Source organism: Balaenoptera acutorostrata, chromosome 5 (assembly GCF_949987535.1).
Source record: "Balaenoptera acutorostrata chromosome 5, mBalAcu1.1, whole genome shotgun sequence".
Classification (NCBI taxonomy): domain Eukaryota; kingdom Metazoa; phylum Chordata; class Mammalia; order Artiodactyla; family Balaenopteridae; genus Balaenoptera; species Balaenoptera acutorostrata.
This window is the reverse complement of record NC_080068.1, coordinates 56,661,118-56,688,931: the sequence shown is the minus strand read 5'-3', so window position 1 is coordinate 56,688,931 and position 27,814 is coordinate 56,661,118. Positions and strand designations below refer to the sequence as shown.

Below are 27,814 nucleotides of genomic sequence, written 5' to 3'. Positions count from 1 at the left end.
AGATAAAAGATATAAAATTTCAGCAGGACAATTAGAAACTGCTAAGTGATAGATTTACATGTTTGAAATTAGAAATTTGAGAACTGAAAATATAAAGGGCTAAAAATAACCAAGACACTTTTACAGAACTATAAGTTGGGAGGACTTGTTCTGCCAAATATCAAAAACAATGTATCAGCTATTGTGATGAAGAAGTATACCATCACAGGGATAGAAAAGAAGGAACAAGAAATCCAGCAAGAGACATATACATATATGGATATGACATATGACTTTGGTGGCACTGCAGAAAAGAACAGACTTCAGTAAATGATGGTGAGACACTTCCTAGCGTACACAAAATTAATTCCTCTTGAATTAAAAACTTAAAATGGGGAAGTCAAAATTAAAGCTTTAGAAGACAATGTAGAGGAGTATCTTCATGAATTTGTGGCTCTAGAGAACAGTTTTTTTAAAACTCACAAAAAAATCTAGCCTTAAAACAAAAAATTGACACTTCGCAGTACCTGACCATTAACAAATTCTTTTTAACAAAGAGCATCATAAAGAGAGGGAAAGGCAAGCCAGAGTGGGAAAAAATATTTGCAATTATATAGCCAACTAAGAACAGGATTTATAAAGATCTTTTATGAATCAAGGAGGAAAAAAAACCTGCCAACACAACCAGAAAATGGACAAAAGAATTGAAAAGTCACTTCACAAAAAAGAAAGAGTGGCCAACAAACATATAAAAAGGTGCTTAATTTCAAGAGTAATTAGGGAAATGCAGAGTAAAGCTTCAACGAGATATAACTGCACATCCAACAGATTGGCAAAATTAAAAAAAAAAATCTGTTAACACCAGAGATGAGCAAAGTGGGAAAACACGACATCTCTATTGCTCAGGAAAAACTTTGTTATTATCTAATAAAATTTAAGACATGAATATCCTTTGACCAAGGAATTCCATTCCTAGGCACATATACCTTAGTTACACTAGGCAATACATAAAATAATGTTCATTGTGGAACTGTGATTACCCACCCCCCAAACATCCCAATTGTCCACAGTCAATAGAATGAATAAATAAACAGTTGTATATTAACACAAAGGTAAAATTATACATCAATGACGATGAATGAAGTATTGTTACAAGCAACCACATGGATGAATCCCATGTTGAATGAAAGAAGCAGCCACAAATGAATGTATTGATTCTATTTACATAAAGTTCAAAAACAACAAAAGTAAACTGTATGTATTGTTTAGGTACATACATAGGTGGTAACACTATAAATAAAAACAAAGACACAGTTATCACAAAAGGTAGAAAAGTGCTAACTGCTAGAGAGTATGTGTGGGGAAGCTGGTTGTGATTGGGAAGGGACCGCAAGGGGAGTTTCTGGGCTGCTGTCAATGTTCTATTGATTTGAGAGCTGGTTATGCAAGTAGTTACTTTAAAGTTATTCCTTAAACTGTGTATTTGTATTTTATATACTCTTTTGAATATATATATATACACACACACATACATATATGTATATATATATGAATATATATTTCTTAAATAAACAAAGCTAAGACAAGGCAAGACAAAAATGAACAAATTACCTACTGATTACTTCCTGTGACCCCCAAGATTGCAACTTCCTGATTTATGTTTTGAATTTGTTAAAAGTAAAATAGTTAAGCCCATACCTAATGATTGTATACTAAATGGTTATATATTTACAATCACAATGAATTTTTGATAATATTCATTGCAGTTGAAAGGATTATTAGGTAAAGAGAATATTTCCCTCAAGATCTCAAGAGAACAATTTTCTTTCTGTCTTCATTTTACTAATTATAAAATAGTGGACTCCAAACACTGCTGACGTTTTTATGTCTTGTCACTGGCACCACCAGGGAGTGCCATGATACATAAAAAATAAAAATAAAGATACACATCTACATCCAAGTTCTTTGCGACAATTTAGAGGAACTTATAGATGTGTAACATACTGCTGTGAACTCTAAAAAGGAATGGACTTCGGAAATCCCCAACCAACAGTCTGGGATTTACCAGATCTTCTAGGTTTTACAATTTCTCAATTGTTTTAAAAGAATTTCCAGGAGCTAAAAGCACTCTGAAGTAATGTCTCTCCATATCCAGTGAGTGTTCTATCTCCATGATTGCAAAACTTGAAAACTAGGAAACACCAAAGCAACACTACTCACAAAATGAATAATAAAATTGGAATCTCTGGAGTCAACTACGGAACAGAATTTACAAAGATATCGTCAAATTTCTTAATTTATTTTTAATAAGTAAAAAATCACTCAGTGGTACCATACAAAATCAAATCATTAATTTTTGTACCTGGTATTTCAATCACCAGCACTGATCTCATGGTACAGAAATAAAACAGATAATGAAAAAGAACTGTCATTAAATTCACGCTGGCTTTTCCAGCCTACTAGAACTATACAGAAGAAACTAATGGCAATAACCGTTACAGAAAAAAAAGCAATGACAAAATGGTTTCAGATTTAATCACAAAATGAACTTAATCCTTACTGATTTTATTTATATCTGCTAAAGCGCTGATCTCTATAAATAAGAATTGATAGCACGGTTTTGTTCTAAATTTACTTCTGAAGAGATGTGGAGATTTAGGTCAAATATAAGCAAGCTACTAGATCATAGTTGAGAATTACTGAATGGCTACCTGGAAAATATCAGTTATTGTCATAGAGCACAAAACAAAAAAGTGGGAACAGACTTCTTATAGGAAAGTGCTTTTACTGCTGCTGGCCTCTAAAGTTCCAAACCATAGAACTTTGATATTCCTGGATTCAATTTTAAGTAATATTAATTTTAAGCATTATATTTGCAATATACATGATAGGAGAGGGTAGGATATGACGAACCAAAATTAATTGCTTATTTCAAAGGTAGCCAATTTCCTTTAAACTTATCCCGTCCACTTATCCTCACCTCCAACGCAGACTACCCTTTAATCATACAAATTCACCCTCCACTCCTAAATATATTTTCCCAATTGGATGATACTTTTACAAAAGAATGGAACAATACAGCTGGTTGGCTAAGTAATTTAAACTATTTGTAAGTGAAATAAAAGGAAAGTTAGGTAGAGAATATAAAAAGATACCAAACTGGAGTAATACTGATGTGAATCTAGTTTTTAATTTATCAAAGTACCTATTAATGGTTTGAACAGAAGAGCAGAAGAAAAGCAGCTAGAGGGAAATGACTTTCTGTGGTTATAAAATGCCAATTGCTTTAGAATGCATGACAGCCTTGGAAATAAAAGAAACACTTGCTGTTTTCACTGAGTTTACAGTGTTGAGTACACTTTATGTTATTTTAATGAAAGCATTTCTATGAACATATGCAATAGCTCATATCAGAAAACAGAAAGTTTCTATCAGTAAAGACCTAAAAAAATAAATTTTTATCTTTGTCAACTCCCTTTCTGGGAATGTAGAATTAAATAATACATTTCCCTTTAAAATAAAATATTAATTTATTATTATTTTTTCTGTCCATTAGGCTGTTGGAAGAAAAAAAATCAAGACTCAACTAGTGATAATTTTTTAATTTCTACTTTTCATCTACTTCTAAGGACACTCCCTTTACAAAACCTTTTAGTCTTATATACTATGACAATCAGGTTTAGAGTTCCAAATAAATAAAATAGCCACACTAGAAGGCATACTAAAGAATCAAATGACTAGCCATATTTATCTGTTCACATTCATGGATTCTCTAAGCAGGTTGTCAGAGTCCATATGCTATTGTTAACATTTAGTCCCAGTTAACACCTGTCATCTGATGTGCTCATGACTTACAACACTGGTGCTATCAGAAAAGATCCTGATTTGGGGGAGACAGTGATATAACAAACTCTGGTTAAATCAGCAGAGGTAACATGTCAGTAAACTGTAACTTTTAAAGTTTTAAGAGTAACTACTCTTCATCCACTGCTACCATCCCTCCTCCATTGGTGTTAAATTCAAAGCCTCATCATGAGAGGTGCAGGGAGCCAAACACTGTTTGTATAGAAAAATGGGCCTCAAATACTAAACAAAAAGAATTTCATAAAATGGGATTAAACTTTTTGGATAGTTGCATTTGTTATTTTCAATTTCTTGATCTTTTATTTCTTCTGGTCTTAGATACATATTTTTTTCCTTCTTTTCATCCAAAGAGGTTAATACACAATTTTTTGGTAAGCATTGTAAACAGCATTCCAGTTTGAAGTTGCTTGTGGGCACATCCACATATGAGGCACTACACATGTGTATACTATGCTTCAAAATGCTTTACAATTCTTCACTGTAGTTTTTTACTGATGTTTCCCTTAAATTAAGGCTTCATCAAAGAGAAATCCATAGCGTTATGAGCTGACTTTTTAAGCTCCTGAATAAGTGCATTCTTTCCAAAATCAAGTAGTCCTAAATTTAAGACAACTTCTGTTAATCAGTGTCATGACTAAAGTAGTATCTTACTGGAGGTCCAGGTAAATCTTCATCTCCATCAGTATCTGGAGCAAATGACACAGTAAGATCCACATATTTCTTTTCAGTAGAAGGTTTCACAAGTTTATGCATTCTAAGGAAAAATAAGCAAGGAAAAATAATTTGGTAAATTTTGTAAAATGAAAGAGTGATTTGGTGATAATGTTGTCCAAAGAATCTGGGCTTGTTTAAATTTATTTTTAAATCTAATAATTCATCTGCTTTCATATAATTATTTTCTTTACTAAAAGCTCTAAAATCAAGACATTCTTTTACCTAACAGTTAATCAATTTTTACCTTTGCTGGTAATGATAAGGAATACAGACCACTTATTTAAAAACAAAAACCAAAACCAAAAACTCCACAGAAAAAAACCTAAAATGTGAGAAATGCTTTTAAAAACTGAATATATCAAATATAGATCCCTGCCCTTGTGAATGAAGCTTATATTGGTGGGAGGGGAGAGACAATAAATAATACAGTAACCGTTAGACAGTGATAAATGCTATGAGAAAGAGGAAAAGTAGAGCAGTGTAAAAGGGATTAGGCATGCTAGGCTGGGGTACCAGACAGGATGCAGTATTAAATAGGGTTCAGAGAGGCCTCTTCAGGAAGTGCAAAGACCAGAGGTGAGAGTTAGTCAGATGGCCATCTCAGAAAGAGTTGCAAGCAGAGGGAAAAACTAGAGCAAAGGTCGCATGTTGGAGACTGGAATGTTCAAGGAAAAGTAAGGAGGCCAGTATAACTGGAATATTGTGAGCAAGGAGAGAGAAGTATGAAAGGAACTTGGAAGGGTAAGTGGGAACTAGATAATTTAGGGCCTTGCAGACCACTGTAAAGACTGGCTGTTTTCCTCCCTCTCTTCCTTTAGGTCTCTGCTCAAATGTCAGCCTTTCACATCAGAATATGACAGGCAGGGACTTCCCTAGTGGCGCAGTGGTTAAGAATCTGCCTGCCAATGCAGGGGACACGGGTTCGAGCCCTGGTCCAGAAAGATCCCACATGCCTCGGAGCAACTAAGCCCGTGCGCCACAACTACTGAGCCTGTGCTCTAGAGCCCATGAGCCACAACTACTGAGCCCACGAGCCATAACTACTGAAGCCCGCATGCCTAGAGCCTGTGCTCCGCAAGAGAAGCCACCGTAATGAGAAGCACGTGCAGCGCAATGAAGAGTAGCCTCCTCTTGCCACAACTAGAGAAAGCCTGCACGCAGCAACAGAGACCCAACACAGCCAAAAATAAGTATAAAATAAATAAATAAATCTTTAACCAAAAAAAAAAAAAAAATATATGACAGGCAGAGGGAATACCTAGATTGCCCAATATACTGTAGCAACTTAACACCTCCTTATTCTGCTTTATTTTTCCACAGCACTTATCACCATCTGACATACATATTTAATTGTTATGCAAACTCCTCGAGCAGGGCAGGGACTCTGCTTTGCTCACTGTTGTATCCCTAATGTTTACAAAAGTACCTGGTACATAGCAGGCATTCTTTAAAAAAATCTGTTGAATAAATGAAAATAACAATTCGGCATTTTAAAAAACCACTTCAGTCTCACAAGCCTAGTCCTTATGTGTTTGCATATAAGAGGTGGATCTACTTTTACTTGGTATATTGACCAAATCAGGTTTCTAAGCCTATTAGCTTATAAGCTGACCCTGAACGATAATAAACTCACAAGGGTATTATAATCCTATAAATCTCACTTGATAGGTAGCCTGTGGAGCTTGGCAGATTCACTGTCTTTATTACTGTCATTAGATAAGAGTAAATCACATATTTTTATCTGAACTTCAATAACCTCTATATTTAATTTTCTAGTGTGCATCCAACTTATATTTCAACTTTTGAGAATCTCTTGCATATAATGTTCAATACTTACGTTAACTTCAATCTTTTTGCATGACCAGGCATTACAGGAACATAAAGCATTTTGACTCCCTGTACCACCATTGTTGGCTCAATTCCGTACTTCTCCTAAAAGTGAATACCCAAAAGAGAAACAATCAAAGCTCCACCCAAATATAAAATGCTGAATGACAACGTTTTACAACCAGTAAAAAGAGAGAAAACTCCTGCTAAATAATATTTATAAAAACCTCTAATGAAATTATGTATAAAACTAACAGACTCAAAGCAACTAATGAATAATTGTCTCACTTTGACTGCATTTATGAAATCCAAGAGGGTGAACTCTTCTTTTCCATGTATAATCCATCTGTCCCAAATTGTAAATGATATTCCATTTCTGTTGTAGAAAAATATTCAGAACAAAAACATTTAAATTTTCTTCCCTTTACTAATAATAAAAAACCCCAGAAGTCCACTATTTGTGATTTAGCTAGATATTAATGTGGGAATAAAAAAGGAAAATATAACAAAATATTCCATAATTCCATCTTACTTCCCCATCACACCACACAGGTAACCACTTTCATCAGTACCTTGTTTATCTTTCCAGTGTCTTATTATAGATCAGTATGTCTTAGCAAGAGAGTTCCGTTTCTCTCTTTAAACAGTTGCATGAGTTTCACTGTGTGGATGTTCCAGTCTCCTATTACGAGACACTTAGGTTGTTCCAATCTTTGGCTATGATAAACAATGCCAGAATGAATATCCTGTACATATATCATTTGAGATGAGTGCAAATGTATCTGCAAGTTTGAAATATAGTGCTATATTTGCCTTAATATGGGTTATATTATTTTATACTCTCATCAGTAATGTATGAGAGTGCTTTCTCACACTCTTGCCAAGGTAATAGTTTTCAAATTTTTGGTTGTTACCAATTGAAAAATTGAAAAATGGAAGTCCAGGGGAATTGATTTGCTTTGTCATACAGCTTTTGGAACTAGATTCTTAATCTCATTATCCATTAGTCAGACACTAGAATGGCTTCTAATTAATCTGAATTAGGCAGACATAGATGAAACCATAGAAAGTACAATGCTAAACAGTGTGGCAGATTATGTGTTGTGAGAGTTCTATGGCTAGTTTAGTCAGCAATGCTTCATGCTACATGCAAAAGAATGAAATTGGACTCCTATCTTACACCACACACAAAAATTACCTCAGAATAGACTGAAGACTTGAATGTAAGACCTGAAACCATAAAACTCCTAGAAGAAAACTTAGGTGGTAAGCTCCTTGACACTGGTTTTGGTAATGATTTTTTAGATTTGACACCAAAAGCAAAGGCAACAAAAGCAAAAATAAACAAGTGGGACTACATCAAACTAAAAATCTTCTGCACAGCAAAGAAAACCACTAACAAACTGAGAAGGCAACCTACCGACTGGGAGAAAATATTTGCAAATCATAAATCTGGTAAGGGGTTAATATCCAAAATATATAACAAATATATACAACTCTGCAGCAAAAAACCCAAACAATCCAATAATAAAATAGGCAGAGGACCTGAACAGACATTTTTCCAAAGCAGACATACAGATGGCCAACAGGTACATGAAAAGATGCTTAATTATCACTAATTATCAGGGAAATACAAATCGAAACCACAATGAGATATCAACGCACACTTGTTAGGATGGCTATCATCAAAAAACAGAAGACAACAAGTGTTGGCAAGGATGTGAAGGAATTGGAACTCTTGTACATTCTTGGTGGGAATGTAAAAATGATACAGCCACTATGGAAAACAGTATGTAGGTTCTTTAAAATATTAAAAACAGAACTATCATATGATCTAGCAATTCCACTCCTGGGTATTTATCCAAAGAAAATGCAAACACTAACTTGAAAAGATATCTGTACTCCCATGTTCACTGCAGCATTACCTGTAATACCTAAGACATGGAATCAATCTAAGTGTCCACTGATGAATGGATAAAGAAAGTGTGGTTCTATATATAATGAAGTATTATTCAGCCATAAAAGGAATGAAATCCTGCCATTTTTGACAACATGGATGGACCTTGAAGACGTTACGCTAAGTGAAATAAGTCAGACAGAGAAAGACAGATACCTTATCATCTCATGTATATGTGGAATCTAAAACAAACAAATCCCACAAAAAACTCAACCAACCAACCAACCAGACCAAAACCAAAAAAATCCCAAGCTCATAGATATAGAGAACACTGATAGTGCCAGAAACAGGTGGTGAGGGTGGGCAAATGGATAAAGGGAGTCAAAAGGTACAAACTTCTGGTTTTAAGATGAGTAAATCATGGATATATAATGTGAAGCATGGTGACTATAGTTAATAATACTCTACTGCATATTTGAAAGTTGCTGAGTGAGTAAATCTTAAATGTTCTCATCATCAGAAAAAAAAATTCTGTAACTATGTATGATAATGGATGGTGACTGGGCTTATTATGGTAATCATTTCACAGCATATACCAGTGTTGAATCATTGTGTTGTACACTTGAAACTAATTTAATGCTGTATGTCAATTATACAATAAAAAAGAAAAAAGAAAAAAAAGAAATGCTACATGAAGATGGGGTTTTGACCTCATCATGAAGTGATGGAAGAGTTTATATATATTGGAGAAAAGGAGCAATAAAGCTATTATTTTTCCCTTTTAAAAGGTAAAAAAATTATTTCATTCTCATTAGGCAAGAGAAACACACCTTCATGCATACCTGATTTCAGTTTTTCTTACTTCAGATGTCTCTGTAAACACTATAATTGGAATGGCTAAGTTAAAGAAACAATTTTTGTAAGCTTCAAATGGATAGTCACCAGCTACTTTGATCATCTCCAATGCAACCTAGATAAAAGAAGGTGATCTGATTATATAAATAGCCTAAAACTATTCATGACTTTAATTGCATCTATATAATTTTCCTGAATTCTTCTCAAGCATTTCTGTGTAGAGAATAAAAGCAGCTATTGGACTGGAGTAATATAAATTTCTTATAAGCCTCTAATTAATTTGACCATGTAATCTTCCTACTTTGAAAGCAGATATCAGAAGTCAAGCAATACAGCAGTCTAAAATCATTTAATAATAGGAACAATAATTACATGGCTTCTAAGAATAACACTACAGTACGGTATAATAACTAGGGCCATCCTAAAGATTCTAAATCATTAAGGAAAGACTAAATTTAAAGAAATCCAAATCACTAACAGAAATTACATTTATTTTAAGACAAAGAACTAAAATCCAATATAATCAAAGAGTAAAGATTAGGGTAGTTCATTTTATTCAAGAAAAATAGAGCATTTGGATTGTACAGAGGATACAAAGATGATGAAGAGGATTATTGTCTGTAAGAAAAGTTATACTCTATCTTGACAGAGCTTATTTTTTTACATTAAAATGTCTGTATTATCTGTAAAAGTTCAAAATACAGATTACTGTATTTTCAGCAATATCTTACAATTTTATGTATGTATAAATATGTATCCCTCCTTCTCTAAGATCTCTGAGTGAATGGTTTGGGGTGGTGTAATAGGGAAGACAGAAAAGAAGCAATGAATAACAAGCATTTTCAAAGAATCATAATCTCACCAAGCCAGAAACTGCAGCAGTGGATGTTGCTATAGCAGGTATAATTCTACCTGCTATGCGTTTTGTTTTCAAACGGTCAGCTGGTTCAATGTTATACATTTTGGCACGAAGATTTGATGCAGCTGTGATGAAATCTATGTGTCCATTACGATCATCATCTTTTTCAAATGAAAGCGCTGCCATCTGAAGGTCACCTGATGACAACAACCAGAAAAACAAAGTTTCCTACTAAGTGATAAAGGCTTTACTAGGTAAAAAGCAAGGCAGTGTGGGTTCACTACTGTTAAAGATTCCTTTTTGTTAAGGTTTGCAAATGACTGAAAAATACAACAACAACAACATCCAGGGAACTGAAGTTACTGAAGGATATGAAAATGATGGCTTTAAAACCACTGAATTAGAAGTTTTAATATTTAAAAAAAAAAACCTTTCTAAAAAAACATAAAAATAAGAAAGCCATGTACATCTGCTATTAAGTGGCTTACAACAAAAAAGTCAACACTGGGTACTGTTCAAAAATTGATTTCATAAATACTACTCTGAAACATTTTACCTCTGATAACTAAGAATAGGGTATATTGGTCAAATAAAAATAAGTGTCTTTATGAAAGATTTCTAGATTAGTGGTTCCCCAAATCATTCTGTAGACAGGTGTAGTTTAATCTGTGATGAAATGAGAAAGTAAGAAATGGTAATATGTTTTTTCTAGAATTATAATTATTAACTTAGGATATAAACCTTTTACTTGCAAAATAAATAGTTGGCTAATCTAGGCTTTTCTCCTGAATTTTACTGGTCTTTGTGTAAAATCTCAAAAGTTTGGAAACTGCTGATTTATGTAGTAGAAAGGTGCTGAGCGGGTCTAAAAACATGAGCTAATACAGATCTGTTTTTAAGGAATTAAAAGTTCAGTTTCCCTATATTTAAGACCATTTAGCAAGGGTGTACATAGGTCAGGTTTATATTCCCTGGGTGTAATTATGGAGACTAAGAAGCCAAGAAGAAATCTGTCTATGATATTTTTTCCTAAAGTGATTTCACTGGATCTCAGGGTTAGTCTCCAAAGGACTCCATGTTTTCTTCATTATGCTAGCCATAAGTTAAAAAGGAATCACACAATAGAATCTCAAGAACTAAAACAATCAGAACAGCAAAAACAAAGCAGACTTACATTTCAGCCTTCTACGGTAGGGAAATGGTGGAGAAAGTTATGAATTTAGTCACAGTTAAAGATGAACAGTGACTTTCATATGATCATGGAATCAAGTAATATCATTATTATTGTTGTTGTTATGATTTAATCCCACAACCTTCTGAGTGTACAGCTTAGTGAAAATAAAAATCCCTTTAGTTCAAAACATTTTTATAAAGATTTCCCCTTACTTGCGGTAGCTTCACTAGATGAAATAGCCTTTTCCAGTTGGAAAACAGCGTTCCTCTCATCTTCACTGCTAACAGGAACATGGTCTGGTTTCCTTGCAGTTTCATCTGTTTGAACAACCTTTAAATATATGTATGTATATTCATTAATGATATCACATCCTACACCTAAGTTTGACTAACAAATCTGTTTTTATCAAATAAGTCACAAAGCGAAAACATTCTATTGGTTTAATTAGATTATTAATCATTATGGTCCAATGCATTTTACACCTTCTATTGTTAAGTAATATTATGTTATTTACATATTTATTATCTACTGCCTCACACGGACATGTAAACTCTATGAGAACAGGGATCTTTATCTTGTTCACTGAGATAACCTCAATATATCTAAAATAAACCGCTCATAGTGGGTGTTAAAAATACTCCTGAATAGTTTATAAGATCTAAGTTCACACAACTCTCTCTTAAAATTCCACACTAAAATAAAGTTAATGTTAATCAACAGTTTGTGATTCTGACAAATCAACTTCAAACCAAATTACATACCTCTAACTAGTGCAGAGCTGTTTTCTGTCTCCAAAGAAATTGAAGAAATCCACAAAATATATAATATGGGCATCTTTTAAATATTTATTGACTGCTGAAAAGAAGTTCTATCCCAAAGAACATGTCTTCCTTCATATAGTTGCATGCTTAGGGCAGCACATATAAGTAATTTATCTTTAAGAAATTACTTATTAAACACAAGGGCAGTGAAGTTAATATTCTCAAACCAAGAAACTAGCTACACATCATCATTAAAATACTATTTCTTATTAAAGAAACACATTCAATTCACATTTTTACATATTAAATATGATTATAAATATTTGAGAAATATTAAGGAGTCAGGGAAGCCGTAATTTTTATTTGCCAGAATGTGTAGTTGATATTTTTTGGCTGTGACATCTTTTAACTAGGAGTGCCAGACGCTGAAGCTTCAGTGGGAACTGCTTCAAGGAGTGGTGAAAAAGCTCATAAGTCATGTTAAAATTGCTCAGGGTAATTTATGACGCCAAAACTTCGACACAGAAAGAAGCAATTCAAGCTAGAAAACATATTGAAGAGCAGTAGGGACCTGTAAAGTTATTGATGCATATTTCCTTGGCTTCTGTCTAGCAGTTTTGCCCATTAGAAACATGGGCTAGGAATCTTCTTTATATAGGAATTTTGTTTTTCCTTTCTGTACTTTTGTTCTTGATAAACTACAAGTCATGAACATTTCATTCAGAAAACCTATTTACTTGCACAAAATGAACTGCCTACAAGTTTTCCTTGCCCCTAAAATAAAAATGCAGAGTGGAAGACTGCACACACCACTTCCTACTTGAATTTTGCAGGGAGGCACTCATTACTCCACATATTCCAGTATAGCTAAAGGTAAAGGGAACAGAAGGTTGTTCTGTGGTTTATTTCTTTTTAGAGTGCATATGAAAAGGCACATAATGAACATGTGAAAAAGAAAAATATTTAGTATTTTCAAACTTTTTTATTTACCCTGCCTAAATTTCATGTTCCATCTTTATTAATACTCCCTTTCTCCTTCCAACATATTTGCCTGACAAAATCACAACCCTTGTTACAATCCGATTTACCAGCTATTCTACAGTAGCACCCAAGCAGCTAAATGCCTTTTCTCCAGCCACATGTAGTGGAATACATTAACTGGAATTAACATTAAGTGGATCTTAAATATTATCTCGAAATTCTACAACATCTTCTAATTTCCCACTTTTCCCACTCCCCTAGGCAATTATTTCACATCTTTTTCTTCCCTGCTCAAACTTCTTCTATCTTCTCCGTGTCACTCGGAGTGATTAAGCTTGCTTCTTTTTTTCAACTAAGAAAATAATCTTTTTTTCTTACACACTCAAACCAATTCCTTACAAATCCTTTCAGGGCTACTGCAAAATGTGCACAGAATCCAACCTCTTACCACAACTTCCCTGTTACCCACTACCCCTGTTTGATGGTTCATTCAAACTACCATCATCTTTTTTTTTTTTTTACATCTTTATTGGAGTATAATTGCTTTAAAATGGTGTTTTAGTTTCTGCTTTATAACAAAGTGAATCAGTTATACATATACATATGTTCCCATATCTCTTCCCTCTTGCGTCTCCCTCCCTCCCACCCTCCCTATCCCACCCCTCTAGGTGGTCACAAAGCACTGAGCTGATCTCCCTGTGCTATGTGGCTGCTTCCCACTAGCTATCTATTTTACATTTGGTAGTGTATATATGTCCATGCCACTCTCTCACTTTGTCACAGCTTACCCTTCCCCTCCCCATATCCTCAAGTCCATTCTCTAGTAAGTTTGTGTCTTTATTCCCGTCTTGCCCCTAGGTTCTTCATGACTTTTTTTTTTTTTTCTTAGATTCCATATATATGTGTTAGCATATGGTATTTGTTTTTCTCTTTCTGACTTACTTCACTCTGTATGACAGACTCTAGGTCCATCCACCTCACTACAAATAACTCAATTTCGTTTCTTTTTATGGCTGAGTAATATTCCATTGTATATATGTGCCACATGTTCTTTATCCATTCATCTGTTGATGGACACTTCGGTTGCTTCCATGTCCTGGCTATTGTAAATAGAGCTGCAATGAACATTTTGGTACATGACTCTTTTTGAATTCTGGTGTTCTCAGGGTATATGCCCAGTAGTGGGATTGCTTGCCTATAACCTCCTAATAGCTATTTCTGCTTCCTCTCTCATGTCCTAATCATTCTTAACACAATTGCCAGGGTCATCCTTTTAAATATGTCAGGTTGTGTCCTCTGCTTAAAATCCTCAACTGGCTTCTTATCTCATAATAATACATGAAGTACTTATAACCCTCACTACCTCTCCAATCTCGCTATCTACCACTCTCCTCTTGCATATTCTCCTCCAGAAAAATTCTGGCCTTCAAAGTCTTTCAAGGCCTTCCTCTGAACTTGTTCCTGCCGTCTGTACTGCTCTTTCACCAGATAACAGTATGGCTCACTCCCTCACTTCCTTCAGGCTTCTGCTCGAATGTTACCATATCAGAGAAGCTTTCCCCTTTTATCTCATGTAAGATGACACCAGCTCCATCACCCTTTGTTTTCCCTGTTTTATTTTTTCTTATTAGTACTTATGCCCATAATGCAATATTACATAATTATTGGCACTTTTTTTTATAGTCTGCCTCTGGCCCAACTTGCACAAGAACAAGAATTTTGTTTTGCTCCTATGGGCTTCTCCAGGTTTAGAATGAGACTTGACACAAGCAGAAGTTCAATAACTATTTGCTAAATGAATGAACTTGTACACATACCTTGTTGGAAGGTTTGAATTCCTGAATCTTTACTTCGGAAAGAATATTCAATAGGGTATCTGCTGATAAGTCCTGGTTTTTAAAACAGTAATTTTATCAACATATTCTTAAGATTCTGAATTCTAAACCTAAAAACAACCTAAAAAAGGTCCTTTATCGTACGAAATATTTGAATAATTTATGATATAACTGTTTAGACCACATCTGTTTGTGACATTTACTTTTATTTCTATAGAAATACCATCCACAAAGGCTGGGAAGTGGGGGTGTTGTGTGTGTAAAAAAGTACTTGTTAGTTAACAAACCTGAAATCTTAGTTCTTTCCACAAATTTTTTTTTTTTTTTTGGCCGTGCCATGCAGCAGGTGGGATCTTTCCCGACCAGGGATCGAACCCATGCCCCCTGCACTGAGAGCACAGAGTCTTAACCACTGGACTGCCAGGGAAGTCCATCCACAAATTTTTAAAAAGGTAGTTTTAGGACTGGTTGTATCAGACAGAGTGCCTTGAGATCAGGAACTATCTCTTCATTGTTTTACAAAGTTCCCTGTGGAAAGTTACACTCAATATACATTGACTCACAGTAAATGGAATTCATATCTTTGGAAGCAGGAAAATATTTAAATGGTTCAGGATAAACTTAGATGAATTTAAGGCTACATACATGTTTATTATTAAGAATCTACTTAGGAAAAACTGAGACACAGTGCTTTTGAGGTCACCTACAACTCATCACAAAATTATCACTCTTTTCACAAAAAGAATACCCAACTGAATGCCACTATTTTTACCAGATATTTATGGTATATTTTACTGCGTGTTAATTCCAAAAGGGATTAATGTACAACAGGCATTTTTATCTAGATCCAAAATAGCCAATTCTAGTTATGGATCTGGCTCATATTTCCCATTCAGCCTAGTACCTAAAAGTATAGCAATTTATTTAGCTCTATTATGCATTTGAGAAGGAAAATTCACTAATGCAGACCTGCCTTTCAAATAAAACTGTATTAGATCCCTTTACATATGAGTCAATGAAGACGATGTCTAAGAGAAAAGGTATAAATGATAAAAGTTAAGAAATTTCAATGTAGGGTAGCATTTTCAAATCTCCTGAAAAGCAGGTTAATTTCACAAAAATTAGCCAAACAAATGTTAACAAACAGAATCACTAAGAAATATTTAAAAATTGTTATGAAATAGGTCACTTTGGGTTTTCAGAGTAATTACAATAATTAAAGTTAGTAGGTTATAAATGTTTTAAAAATAAAGTAAGACTGCTTTTACAAATATTTGTTTCACTACTTAAGTTCAGAAAAAAAAGTGACTTTCTTCTACTTAGTGATGCTGCAATGAGATTTTAGCTTCTGCTTTATTAGAATGGGCAATACTACAACAAAATGAGAAGTTTATATCGAAGAACGATTCTTATAACATAAAACACATTTTGATGATGCAACCAGCTAAGTCATCTAATTCTAACCTTTTCTATCACTTGTTAGGGCTTGAAGAATATCTTACCTCTTCTGTAAATGGAATGCAATAGACTGTAGCATATAATTTTGCAGCATTCAGAAGGAAACTGAAGTGCCTTTTGAAATTAAAAAATAAAGTGTGAATGCACAGTTTCAAAGATGTTTACCAGAAACTATAGCCTTTAAAATGCTGAAGATAAGTAATTACAGAATTTTTGTTACAGGATTATTTTTTTTAAAGTTAGGCAATGAAATTCTGGTCTAGACCAAGGCATTGTAGAAGCTATAAAAGAAAAAACATCACATGTTTATCCTCATAAGCACTAATATTCAGGTAGTGATCAAGACTACTTTGGGAAAAGAAGTGGCCAGAAGTAGAAAAATTATTGAAAGAAAATTCATTTTAATTCATAAGAAAATATTACAAACTTGGTTTTAAAGAGTGTACAATAAGTTCAAACTAAGCAAATGAGTTTGTTTAAAAACAAAAAAGGTAAGTTTTATAGAAGCAATCAGGGCTTCCCTGGTGGCGCAGTGGTTAAGAATCCACCTGCCAGTGCAGGGGACATGGGTTCGAGCCCTGGTCCGGGAAGATCCCACATGCCGCGGAGTAACTAAGCCCGTGCGCCACAACTACTGAGCCTGTGCTCTAGAGCCACAACTACTGAAGCCCGTGCACCTAGAGCCCATGCTCTGCAACAAGAGAAGCCACCGCAATGAGAAGCCCGTGCACCGCAACGAAGAGTAGCCCCCGCTCGCCACAACTAGAGAAAGCCCGAGCGCAGCAACAAAGCCCCAATGCAGCCAAAAATAAATAAATAAATAAATGTATTAAAAAAAAAAAAGAAGCAGCGATCAGGATAAGATGACTAGAATAAGCACCAGAGGAAAAAACTAAGCACAGAATTACTTGTTGAAAGGAAGGTTAACAAGCTAAGTGTTTAATTAAAATATATACATATAAGTGTGTTTGTGTATAAAATGCATATCTAATATAGATAGGATATACAGGTATTTACTCAAAGATCAACTCCTTTGAAAATTAACCTGAGATTATTTAGGGAGTTATTTAGTAGTGATCATTTTCCCCCATTTAACTAAAGTTTCTTATATACTGACTTCATTAAATAGGAAAACATCTGTCTTCATTTTACTTTTTTAATGAATAAAGTCAAGGAGATGACACTTTGGTTGTACTTTAGAGAAGACAAAAATAATAAGATTATTTACCATGTAAATAAATAGATTCACCTATGTGTGGGGAGAAGAACTGTGGCTGGCTTTGTTGGCCAAAATGCTATGCTAACTCTTAGATTAACAGGGATGCAATAATTTAACATTAAAGAGACTGCAGTTTTCACCCTGCAGTGTAAACCTATACAGTTAAGAAGTTTACAATGAAGGATGTATATAAAACTGGATATATATACTTACAAAGGTTCATTTAGATCAAATTTTAATGGAGAGGGGGGCCTTTTTGGTGACTGCCAAAACAAACCTAACAAAATACAAAATATTATTTTCAGTGTCAGCAGTCAGTAATAAATTGCATTAAACTTTCTTCTCAACACTGATATATACTTACTGCCATCTTTTAATCGTGTGTCCAGAGGGAAACAGTGAAGAAGCTGAAGAGCCTAAAGAAAAAATTGAATTTAAAAAAATCACTACTTAATATTAAATGAAGTAAAAAAAAAACCCAAAAAACAACATACATAAAAAGATATACAGTGAAGTCTTCCAGTCACCATTGTACTCAATCTGTCCATTCTCCTGTCACTGCCCCCCACCCCAACTCGGAATAATCTCTATTGCTATTTTTTATCAACACTTATAGATTTTTTTCTTTTTTTTGTATCTATGGCAAACATGAATATAGATTATTTTATCCCTTTTACACAAATGGTGGCATATTTTACATATCATTCTGCTCCTTTCAAAGAGCTAATCCTTAAAACAAGCAAAAAAAAAACAGTAAAAATACATAGTATTTTATATTTTGAAATGATATGCTGCTTGAGATTTGCTTCAAAACCATCTAGGGGGAGGGTATATTAGGTGGGATTATAGATGAAATAAGATTTTCTATGAGCTGGTAATTGTTAAACCTGGGTGACAAATATATGAGGAATACATGGATATTAATTATATGCTATTTTCTCTATTATTTCTGTGGTTGAATTTTTCCACAATAAAAAAAAGTTAAAAAACCCATAGAAGATAAGGACAAAAAAGAGTTCTGTAGATTTTGAAACATGAGGTCATTGATAGTCATGGTAAGAATAATTTCAATAGTCGTGGGGAAAGAAGACACATTTACTGGATGAAGACATGGCAACAGTTAGTATAGACCACTTTTCCAAGAAGCAGAGCAAAAAAGGAAGTGAAAAACAGGAATAAGTATAATTTAAAGACTTTAAAAAGATGAGCTTATTTTATATTCCAATAGGTAAGAGCCTAAAGAGAGGGAGAGACTAAACAGAGTGCAGGACACATTCAAACTTCTGTATGTAACTGGAGTAAGAATAACAGCTAATATTTCACTAAGTATTTATGGGATGGACCAGGTTCTATGCTAAAGACTTTGGATGTATTAACTCATTTGATCCTCACCACTATGCTATGAGTCAGGCACCAATTTATTACTCCCATTTTACAATGAGGAAACAGACAAAATGTGATTATTAGATATATATGGGGAAGGCAAAATTCCAACAAAATTTCTGATGGAATCTCTATTCTCTCAGTCTCTTGCTTTACTCTGAACAACAAACTTCTTTATGATTACTGATTAAATGTATTCCTTCTTCTCTAGAAGGAACCCCTATTTTATTAAAACCCATTTTGTACACAGAAAGACAAGGATTAGTTAAATGTATAACTGACAAGCCAATGGGTGGAGTTTAAATGCATTCTTTAATCAGTAATATTCAGGGAGAAATTAGTTGTGTGCCCTTCACTTGTTCTCAGTTAACTTACTAATTTCTGAAAAGCTTCCTGAAAGAAAGAGCACACATTTCAGGTCAATGAAATTAATTTCATAGTAATTAAATTAGCCAAGTTTAGACTTTTTCTTAATGTTTTATAATGTACACTTACCTTATGGTTAAAATATTTTTCAAACTTTAATCTTGCTAATTCTACACAGTGGGACCAATTTCTAGGTCTTTTGCTAAGTAACTTAATAACTTGAAAACAGCCTTCTAAACTGTGTCCAGTTTGTATCTTCTAGAATGAGAGGAAAAAAGAAAACAAAGCAAATACATGTCCAATTAATCACACAAACACACACGCACATATTCCCAGGAAATGTTAGCCAAAGTTTGAAGTGCCAGCTCATGTGTCTTATGATTTTATTATTTTCACCTCAAGCTCCCTGTCCTCGTCTTTCTACTTTCCCTCTTTCTTTTCTTTTCTGGAGGGGAAATGGGAAAAGATAGCATGTAAAATGTTAACTCTAAAGTTTCTTATCTCCCAAGTTATCCTCATGTCTTGCTAGTGGTAAGTTAGTACTATATATGTACTTACTATATGAAGTGCTATGAATAATATTTTACACTAAAAAGTTGGCCTTTTTAGTGTAGGATTACAGGAAAGTGAAAAAACAGCTTTGAAGTTGCCCTCACCATGAGACTAATAAATCTGAGACCATTCCTACTCCTGAAATTTTCACTAAAACTTACCTCAGTTTTTTCCAAAGAGCTTAACAATCTGTTTTATTATTTGTAGCTCTCTTATCATTTATCAAATTCTTATTAGGTTGAACCATATGAATTGCTGTTCTGTGAGTCAAACATGGTAAAATATTTGCAACTCCATATAGTTTGACCAAATTAAAAATGAAGGGTTATTTGTGACCTGCTAACTTCGAGATTCCCCATATACTTACTATATACAATATTAATGTATAATCTCTGTTTAAGGAGGTAAACTATTTATAGGCAACTTGAAAATAAGATTACACTGACATAAAGTGTCGGAGTTAGCAGATGCAAACTACTATATACAGAATGGATAAACGACAAGGTTCTACTGTATAAGACAAGGAACTAAACTCAAAATCCTGTGATAAACCATAATGGAAAAGAATATGAAAAAGAATGTATATACATACAACTGAATCATTTTGCTGTACAGAAGAAATTACCACAACATTGTAAATCAACTATACTTCAATTAAAAAAAAAAGTGTATTGATTTTTACCTTTAAGACTACTTCTGCAGATGGATAGGTTTGCCAAAATTTGTTAAACAACGAAGGCTTGTAGGAAAAGGAACTTTCAAACTATAAGGGAAAAGAGGAAAACACATTACAAATAAAAGTATGTTTAAAAGTTGGAAAGATCTGATGAATTGGGCAATTGGGATTGACATGTATACACTGATGTGTATAAAATTGATGACTAATAAGAACCTGCTGTATAAAAAAATAAATAAAATAAAATTCAAAAATTAAAAAAAAAAGTTGGAAATATCATCTTTCCTACTTCAAAGAAAAATTTCTTAAAAAATATCTTTATTACCTTATCTCTTGCCCATTGTATAGTGTGTTCAATAGCAGCTGGAAAGGATTTTAGGGTACAAAATGGTATTTCCTCTTCTGGGGGATCCCGCTATTTTATAAAATATGACAACAGTTAAGAGAAGCAATGATAATTTTTTATGGAATGAATTTACTTGAGTGTTTTAAGACCATTAAAAAATAAAATTCAAAAATAAAATAAATCCAACATTTTTTAATCTTCTTTCTCTTACACATTAAGAGGAAAAGTTTATTCTTTTGACACTTAACCCACGTGTTTATAGCAATGTAACAACAAACACGAATTCTATTGCCACTTATTATCTGTGCACTCCTTTGGTATCATGTAGTACTCATATAGCAGACTATCATATATAATTACCTTTTTTTTTTTCTCCAAGTATCAAGGTGACATTTAACACTTTAAATATTCCGCATTTTGAAAAGTAATTCAAGAATTCCCAATATAGTGCCCACATACTGTGAGTTTCTTTCTCCAGGGAGAAAAAAATATTTGTAAGCAGGAATCCTATGTTCTTGATGCTTGGTATAGTTTCTTGCAGAAATTGTGTATTAAATAAATGGCAAATGTCCATGTTGTGTCATGTGAAAAAGTACCATTGAAGAAATCCATATTCTCTTAAAGGGTACATTTGGTACATTTAGTCTTATTGGCTTACCCAATCTAAAACAACTCACTTTGTATCTTTTTACTTAGAGATTTTATTTTAGTGTGTTGATCTATAAAATACCACAGAATATTTTATAAACCAAAAAGGAAAGCCAGATGGAGTATTCAATTCTAGTTTTTCTGAGTATGAAGTTAGAGAATATATGTATAGGAGAAGGGAAAGATGTGGCAGAATGAGAGAATCAAGGGAACTTTCAGAATTTTGTAACATCCCCTACTTTGAAAATCTTCTAGTATGATCCCAGCATATCATGATTTTCTCCACCTAATTTCCTTCAAATCAAACTTATCAATTTTGTCTATTATAGTGTTTTTATTATGTAAACTTCTGATTGCATGAGAGTAAAGGGGAAAACAAATTTTATTAAAATTTAAAAAATTTTCTAAACCAAACATATCCATTAAATAAAGGGATATTTATGCTTGTAAAATAGTATTCTTCTTTCAATTTTACAACTTGGGTTGACCTTTTTTTTTAAATCCCCAAGCCTACATTTCTTAGACCAGTGATTTTCAAATTTGGCAGTATCTCAAAATCACTTGTGGAGGTTAAAAAAAAAGTTACACCTATATCATTTGTATAAAATATATGGTTATAAATGGCTTGGTCTCTCAAATGGAGAAACTGAGTCTTCAGTAAGATTTTGGGTGGGTCACCAGTTCAAAGGTTGCTAAAAACTAATCAAGCAGCTCTGAGAAACAAACAGTAAACACAAGAATAATATTCCAGAAAGACCAGAAACAAAATTTTGATGATTAAAAAAATAAGTTCAGCTACATTTAAAAAAATGTCTATACACATATGCACAGACATCATTGGCAGATCAAAAACAGAAGGGATTAGGAATGCTAAACCAAATTTGCTGACTAATGAAGAGAAATAAACCATGAGATATAAAAATGATGAGATATAAAGAAGAGATATTTACTTTAAAAAACTGGTTCACTTACATGACTATTATAGGATTCAGTTAAATGAGGTACAATAACTTCAGTGTGTCCCTTAGTGCCCATTGTTCCAGAATCTAAGAGGGGCCGTAGATTTGCTAAGCAACGGCTATGTGAAAAGAAAATAGGTAACAAACATAAAAGTGAGCAGTAACAATGTAAGCAGAGGACAACTTACCAATTTCTACTGACCATTTCACATGTTGATCACTTCTTGGATATAACACTTTAGGAAACAGATACATGACCACCAAACAACCCATTTATTACTACCATCCCCTTCCTCCCACAAACTTTGTTGCTCACCCTAGCAATTTTTGTCTCTACCTTCCATTCCCAAAGTTTGGTAGTTTTAGAACAAGACACATTACGTTTATCTTGTTCTAAAACCCCTACACAGAATGGATAAACAACAAGGTCCTAATGTGTAGCACAGGGAACTATATTCAATACCCTGTGATAAACCATAATGGAAAAGAATACAAAAAACGAATGTCTCTATGTGTATAACTGAGTCACTGCTGTACAGCAGAGATTGCCACAACATTGTAAATCAACTATACTTCAATAAGAAAAAAGAAAAAAACAAAATAAAACCTCCTATCAAATTTTGGGCTTCAACTTTTTTTCCTCTGGGTTAACTCTTAATGTGTTACCCTTTCTTTTCTTGTTTTCTATTTCTTCTTTGGTTATTTTCTGACTATAAGTTCTACCTCACTATATCTTTTCAACATTTTCTTCATCCCAAACCTTCTTTCTCAATACTTATGATACCTATATTCAACACACTTTAATTTCTTAAAGTTTCTTTTTTGCCTTTCTCTGCTCAAGTTTACAAACTTTCCACCGTACTCTCAACTGGTAAATTTTCCTGCTAATAAATCTGCTCTAGCACCCTAACATTAGAGAGTCATACAAAGATATAAGAAAGATTATGTAAGGTGTATACATCATAGTCATTTATTCATCTACTTATTTAACAAATATTTACTGAATGACACCATGTATTGGGCACTGAGGATAGAGTGATGGGAAAATAAATAATAACTGAATAAATGATTTAGTGAGGAAACAAATATTAAATAAATGTGCATGTCAATAAAAAATAAGTGATATGAAAGAAAAATGAGTGCTGTGAAAGATTATCTTAGGAGGATCTAATTTAGAATTCAGGGGTTAAAGAAAGTCTGTTTGAATAAAGACATTCAGGCTGAAACTGAAAGGATGAGAGAAAAAACTAAAGGAAGTGAAGAGTAAGTAAGCAGATTTGAGGTCAGGAGTTTTAGAACAAGATAAACATAATTTCCTGAGGTTGAAAGAGTGCATGTACAAGTCCCTGAGGTGAAAAGTGTTAGATGCCCCCACTGTAAGAACTGAAAGAAAGAATGTGTGGCTAGAATAAGGGGAGCCAGGGAGAAATAGTAAATTTTAAGCTGGAGTGGTGGACAGGTGGCAGATACTCTATGAAAAACATTTAGGCCATTTTAAAGATTTTTAATTTTATCCTGTCTCTAATGGGAAATCATCAAAAGGCTTGGGTTTGAGGAGAACTATAATAGGAACATAAAGAATAATCAGAAAATTCAGTAACTTTTCCATAAATAGGTATGAGAAATGAAGTGAAAACAAAAGAAAGACAATTTCTATGAACCTGAATTTCAAGAACATACCTGTCTACATATCTCCTGGCTTCCACATTATCTAATGCTGTAATAATTATATCCTGCTTAGTATAGAACTCATCATTGTAAATCACCTCAGTGGCTGGACATACTTTGTTCAAGTGTGCATCTATCTTTAATTGAGGATTTATTTTCAGGGTTGCATCAGCAGCAGTATAGCTTTTAGGTTTCTAGACAAAAAACATATAAAAACAGAAGAAATAAATGGTAAACAGGAAAAATAGACCATGATTGAACTTAAAACATTTTTTATATGAAGAATAACATAATGAGACCAGTTTTCATTTTTAATTTGTGGAAATTACATTCATTGTGGTCATGCTGCATTTAGTAATGCACATTAGAATTAATAATTCATACATTAATAAAAATATAAACAACCTCTATTTTATAGCTAAGTGCTTTGTAATTCTTAAAATATTAGTTAAAAGTCTAATTAAAAGTACATTTTTCCCTAGTAATGAGGTTTGAATCGAGTAAGTGCCTAGAAAAAAAATGAGAACACATTCAGTAAAATATTAGAAATCCAAGTTCTACAGAATATGAACTCTCAGAGGTATGGTAACTTAATATCAATATTTTGGTACTAAAATCTTTAAAAAATTTTACCATTTCTGGATGGAAATATTTAAAAAATTATATGTTTCAGTTTTATAAAAAGAGTACTCTTTCTTTTCTTTTAGAGTTAGTGATCATTTTTAAATCACTGGTGTCATTTCAGGTGCTATCATAGTTTATTTGGGAGTACTGGCTCTGACACTAAGTATCTATAGATCATTCAGCTTGAACGAATGCATCTACTGTTAGACGGACATGTTTTTACTTCTCAGTGCTATTAGCATTCATACATACAAACTGTAAACTTTGTTAGAAGTGTAAAACAAACAGGCTTTAACAGTTCTTTTATAAGTAAAATGCACAAAGGTCAGTGAATGAATCTTATCACATAAATTTTAGTTCATGAGAGACCCTGTTACTTAGTTCTTTGTATTTGGATAGGTGAGGTCATTTGGTTAACTATGCCACTACATAACTATACAAAAGTATGCTTTAATTACTTTTCTGTTCATGACATTTCTTAGTTTACTAAGATTCTCAATGAGTTGTAGGACAACAAAGTGAAAACAATTTCTGAAGAGCAAATTTACTTGACTGACTAAATTGTTTCTTTTACTGACTTAAATATTTTGACCTTCATAAAAAAGACTGAAAATAAGCATTATTTTATAATAAAAAGGGATGTTAAATAATCAAACAAGATCAAAAGAGCAAAAAATTCTCAAACTTTACCTGTTTTGTAATAAAGGTTAACAAAAAAGACAGTGCCAAATTTGTCATCTATAAAAACTTCAAATTAGGGAACCTGTTTTTATATCCTAAGATGTTTCTAAAATTAAATACATAGATACATCTTGATTATAAAATGAAAAAAATACTGCTCATCATTCACAACTCAGATTTTAACACCCAAAATCAACGCAAAAACTAATTTTTATATTAAAAAATTATATATTTTCTCTATTGTCATTCCCATTATTTGATAATTTGAGAGATTCTAGTAAAATAAAGAAGACACTATGCTTGTTCAAGCACCATTTTCTATTTATAAAAAGGAAACTCTCTTCTTTTTTGTATAACATAACAGATGATTCAAATTTGAAACAGTATAACAACACACCTGTATGTGATGAGGACGAAATAGGAACTGTCTATTCAAGTTGGATTTTTCTATCAAGTCAGGATCTGTTACTGTAACCTAATACCAAGGAAAAAAATGGCTGAAATTACATAAGAGATAAATTTAAATCTACTTTGCTTTTCTCTGAATGACTAAAACTCCCACAAATTATTCTAAATTATTTTGGCTGGTGAAAGTTATAAGAATACAAATACTCCAAAACTGGTTACCAATACTACTGTTTTTACACTTATATTTAATGATAATGTTTAGCATAGGAACATGTCAAACAAAACAGCTGAAACCAATTGCAACTCCTACTCAAAACTTCTTTTTAACTATTCGTAACAAAATAAAGGCTTAACATCACTATCACATTTTAGAAACGTAATGGATTAGCCATAGAGGAGTTAGCTCTTCTTTCTATACATATTTATTCTCAATCTCAATTGATTGGGAAAGAAAGCCTGCATGTTTCAATTTGAAAGGAGCTCTTGCTAAAGCAGAGGTCTACAAACTACAGTGCAGGCAGGCTGCCTGTTTTTGTAAATAAATTTTACTCAACACTGTCACGCCACTTTATGGCTGTTTTCATACTGCAATGGCAGAGCTCAGCAGCTGTGACAGAGCCTTAAGATCCACAAGCCTAGAACAGTTACAATCTGGTTAAGAAAAAGTTTGCAGACCCCCATTCTAAAGGATGCGAGATTAAAGTAAACAGATCCAAGATAATCTAAAAAGTACTCATAATGCATTTGCCACTTAAGCTAGTATTTGTAAAAGATTTCACTAGAAGCAGTACTTCTCAGAGTGTGTTCCAGCTGTTACATGTTGATTTGTATTCACAAACACATTCACTTTCTTTTAGCTGGCATTTCCAATATCTATATATCTATATATAGATATATATATATACGTATATATAGATATGTGTGTATATATATATACTTTGTTTTGTTTTCAACAGTTCTTTGTAATTATGTGTTAGAGGGTATCTCTTTGAAATGGGGAAAAAAAAAGCACAGAAAATGTCCTGTAAGAAAAAGCTTAATCAGCGTATACTTACTGTGATTCCTGATTAAAGAGCTTTTTCTTCTACCTCCCCCAACCCTACTTTTTATCCACTCTTTTTTTTTTTTTTTTGTTCTTCTACTGGATTGATCAAGTATTCTTGATTCTAATCCTCCCTCAACGCCCCTGTCAACCCCTCACCGAACTGATTTGGAAGTTAAATCTCTATTTTTATGTGGTGATATTCAAAATTTTAACATGTACATGTGACTTAAGATCTAAAATTAAAATCTCCATCTTCCTCCTGAACAACTGGAGGATATTTGAACTCTCCCTTATATTTTCCATGATATCAATGAACATTTTACTTATTCTTAACCAGCCCACCCCCAAACTGGTCAATATTTTAATTAAAGGTTTTAAAAATCAATGTTTATTTAAATCTAAGAATGTTGATAAATGCCTCTACTTACCCTTGCTTCACACATTGCCTGTATTAATCCATAGTTCTTTCAGTGAGAATAAGCAGTAATCTTTCATCATTTTAATAGTCAATTACCTTTTTTTTTTTCCTCTTAACAGATAATTTAGCTGGGTATAGAAATCTAGGTTGATAATCCCTTGCACTATGAAGATATGCTTCTCTATCTTCAGGTGTGCATTTATTGCTGATGAGAAGTCTACTAAGTAATCTCTCTTTCTATCTTTGCTTTTAATTTGTTTGGGATTAGTTTACCTTTTCAACCTGAACACACTTGTCTCTTCAACTCTGGAAACTTGTCATTATCCTTGGAATATATTACTTCTTCTCCCTTATCTTTATTCTCTGGAAATTCTACTACACTTATGTTGGACCACGCAAATGTATCCTCTTTCATTAAAAAAAAAAGAATCTTTCTATACTGGGTATTTATCTTCTTTTCATCAATTCTCACTTCAGCTATATTTGAATTTTAAGTTCACTGATTATACAAAAATTCTTCCTTGGCTTTTTGTGAAAAATTCAGTGCCTTTTTCCCCTCATGTTTCCATTCCTCTTTCTATGTCTTCGGTCATTTTTAACTTTACAGTTTGTTTGTT

General features: G+C 33.2%; 1 protein-coding gene across 2 annotated transcripts in view; it reads right to left on the bottom strand.

The window, feature by feature from the left end:
* Positions 1-1,552: 1,552 nt before the first annotated feature.
* Positions 1,553-27,814, bottom strand: part of UBA6 (ubiquitin like modifier activating enzyme 6) — an 85,076-nt gene continuing 58,814 nt past the window's right edge. The window contains exons 18-33 of one of the 2 annotated variants that reach the window (XM_007193546.2): positions 25,724-25,801; positions 24,034-24,215; positions 22,367-22,472; positions 20,726-20,815; positions 20,407-20,487; positions 19,302-19,430; positions 17,788-17,839; positions 17,637-17,700; positions 16,249-16,318; positions 14,729-14,800; positions 11,382-11,499; positions 9,999-10,192; positions 9,124-9,251; positions 6,673-6,760; positions 6,395-6,489; positions 1,553-4,597 (exon numbers count right to left, since the gene is read on the bottom strand). In XM_007193546.2, coding sequence (XP_007193608.2) covers positions 4,462-4,597; positions 6,395-6,489; positions 6,673-6,760; positions 9,124-9,251; positions 9,999-10,192; positions 11,382-11,499; positions 14,729-14,800; positions 16,249-16,318; positions 17,637-17,700; positions 17,788-17,839; positions 19,302-19,430; positions 20,407-20,487; positions 20,726-20,815; positions 22,367-22,472; positions 24,034-24,215; positions 25,724-25,801 — 1,683 coding nt within the window. In that variant the 3' untranslated portion in view covers positions 1,553-4,461. The remainder of the gene's footprint in view (positions 4,598-6,394; positions 6,490-6,672; positions 6,761-9,123; positions 9,252-9,998; positions 10,193-11,381; positions 11,500-14,728; positions 14,801-16,248; positions 16,319-17,636; positions 17,701-17,787; positions 17,840-19,301; positions 19,431-20,406; positions 20,488-20,725; positions 20,816-22,366; positions 22,473-24,033; positions 24,216-25,723; positions 25,802-27,814) is intronic. The other variant, XM_057546869.1, reaches the window with a different exon arrangement.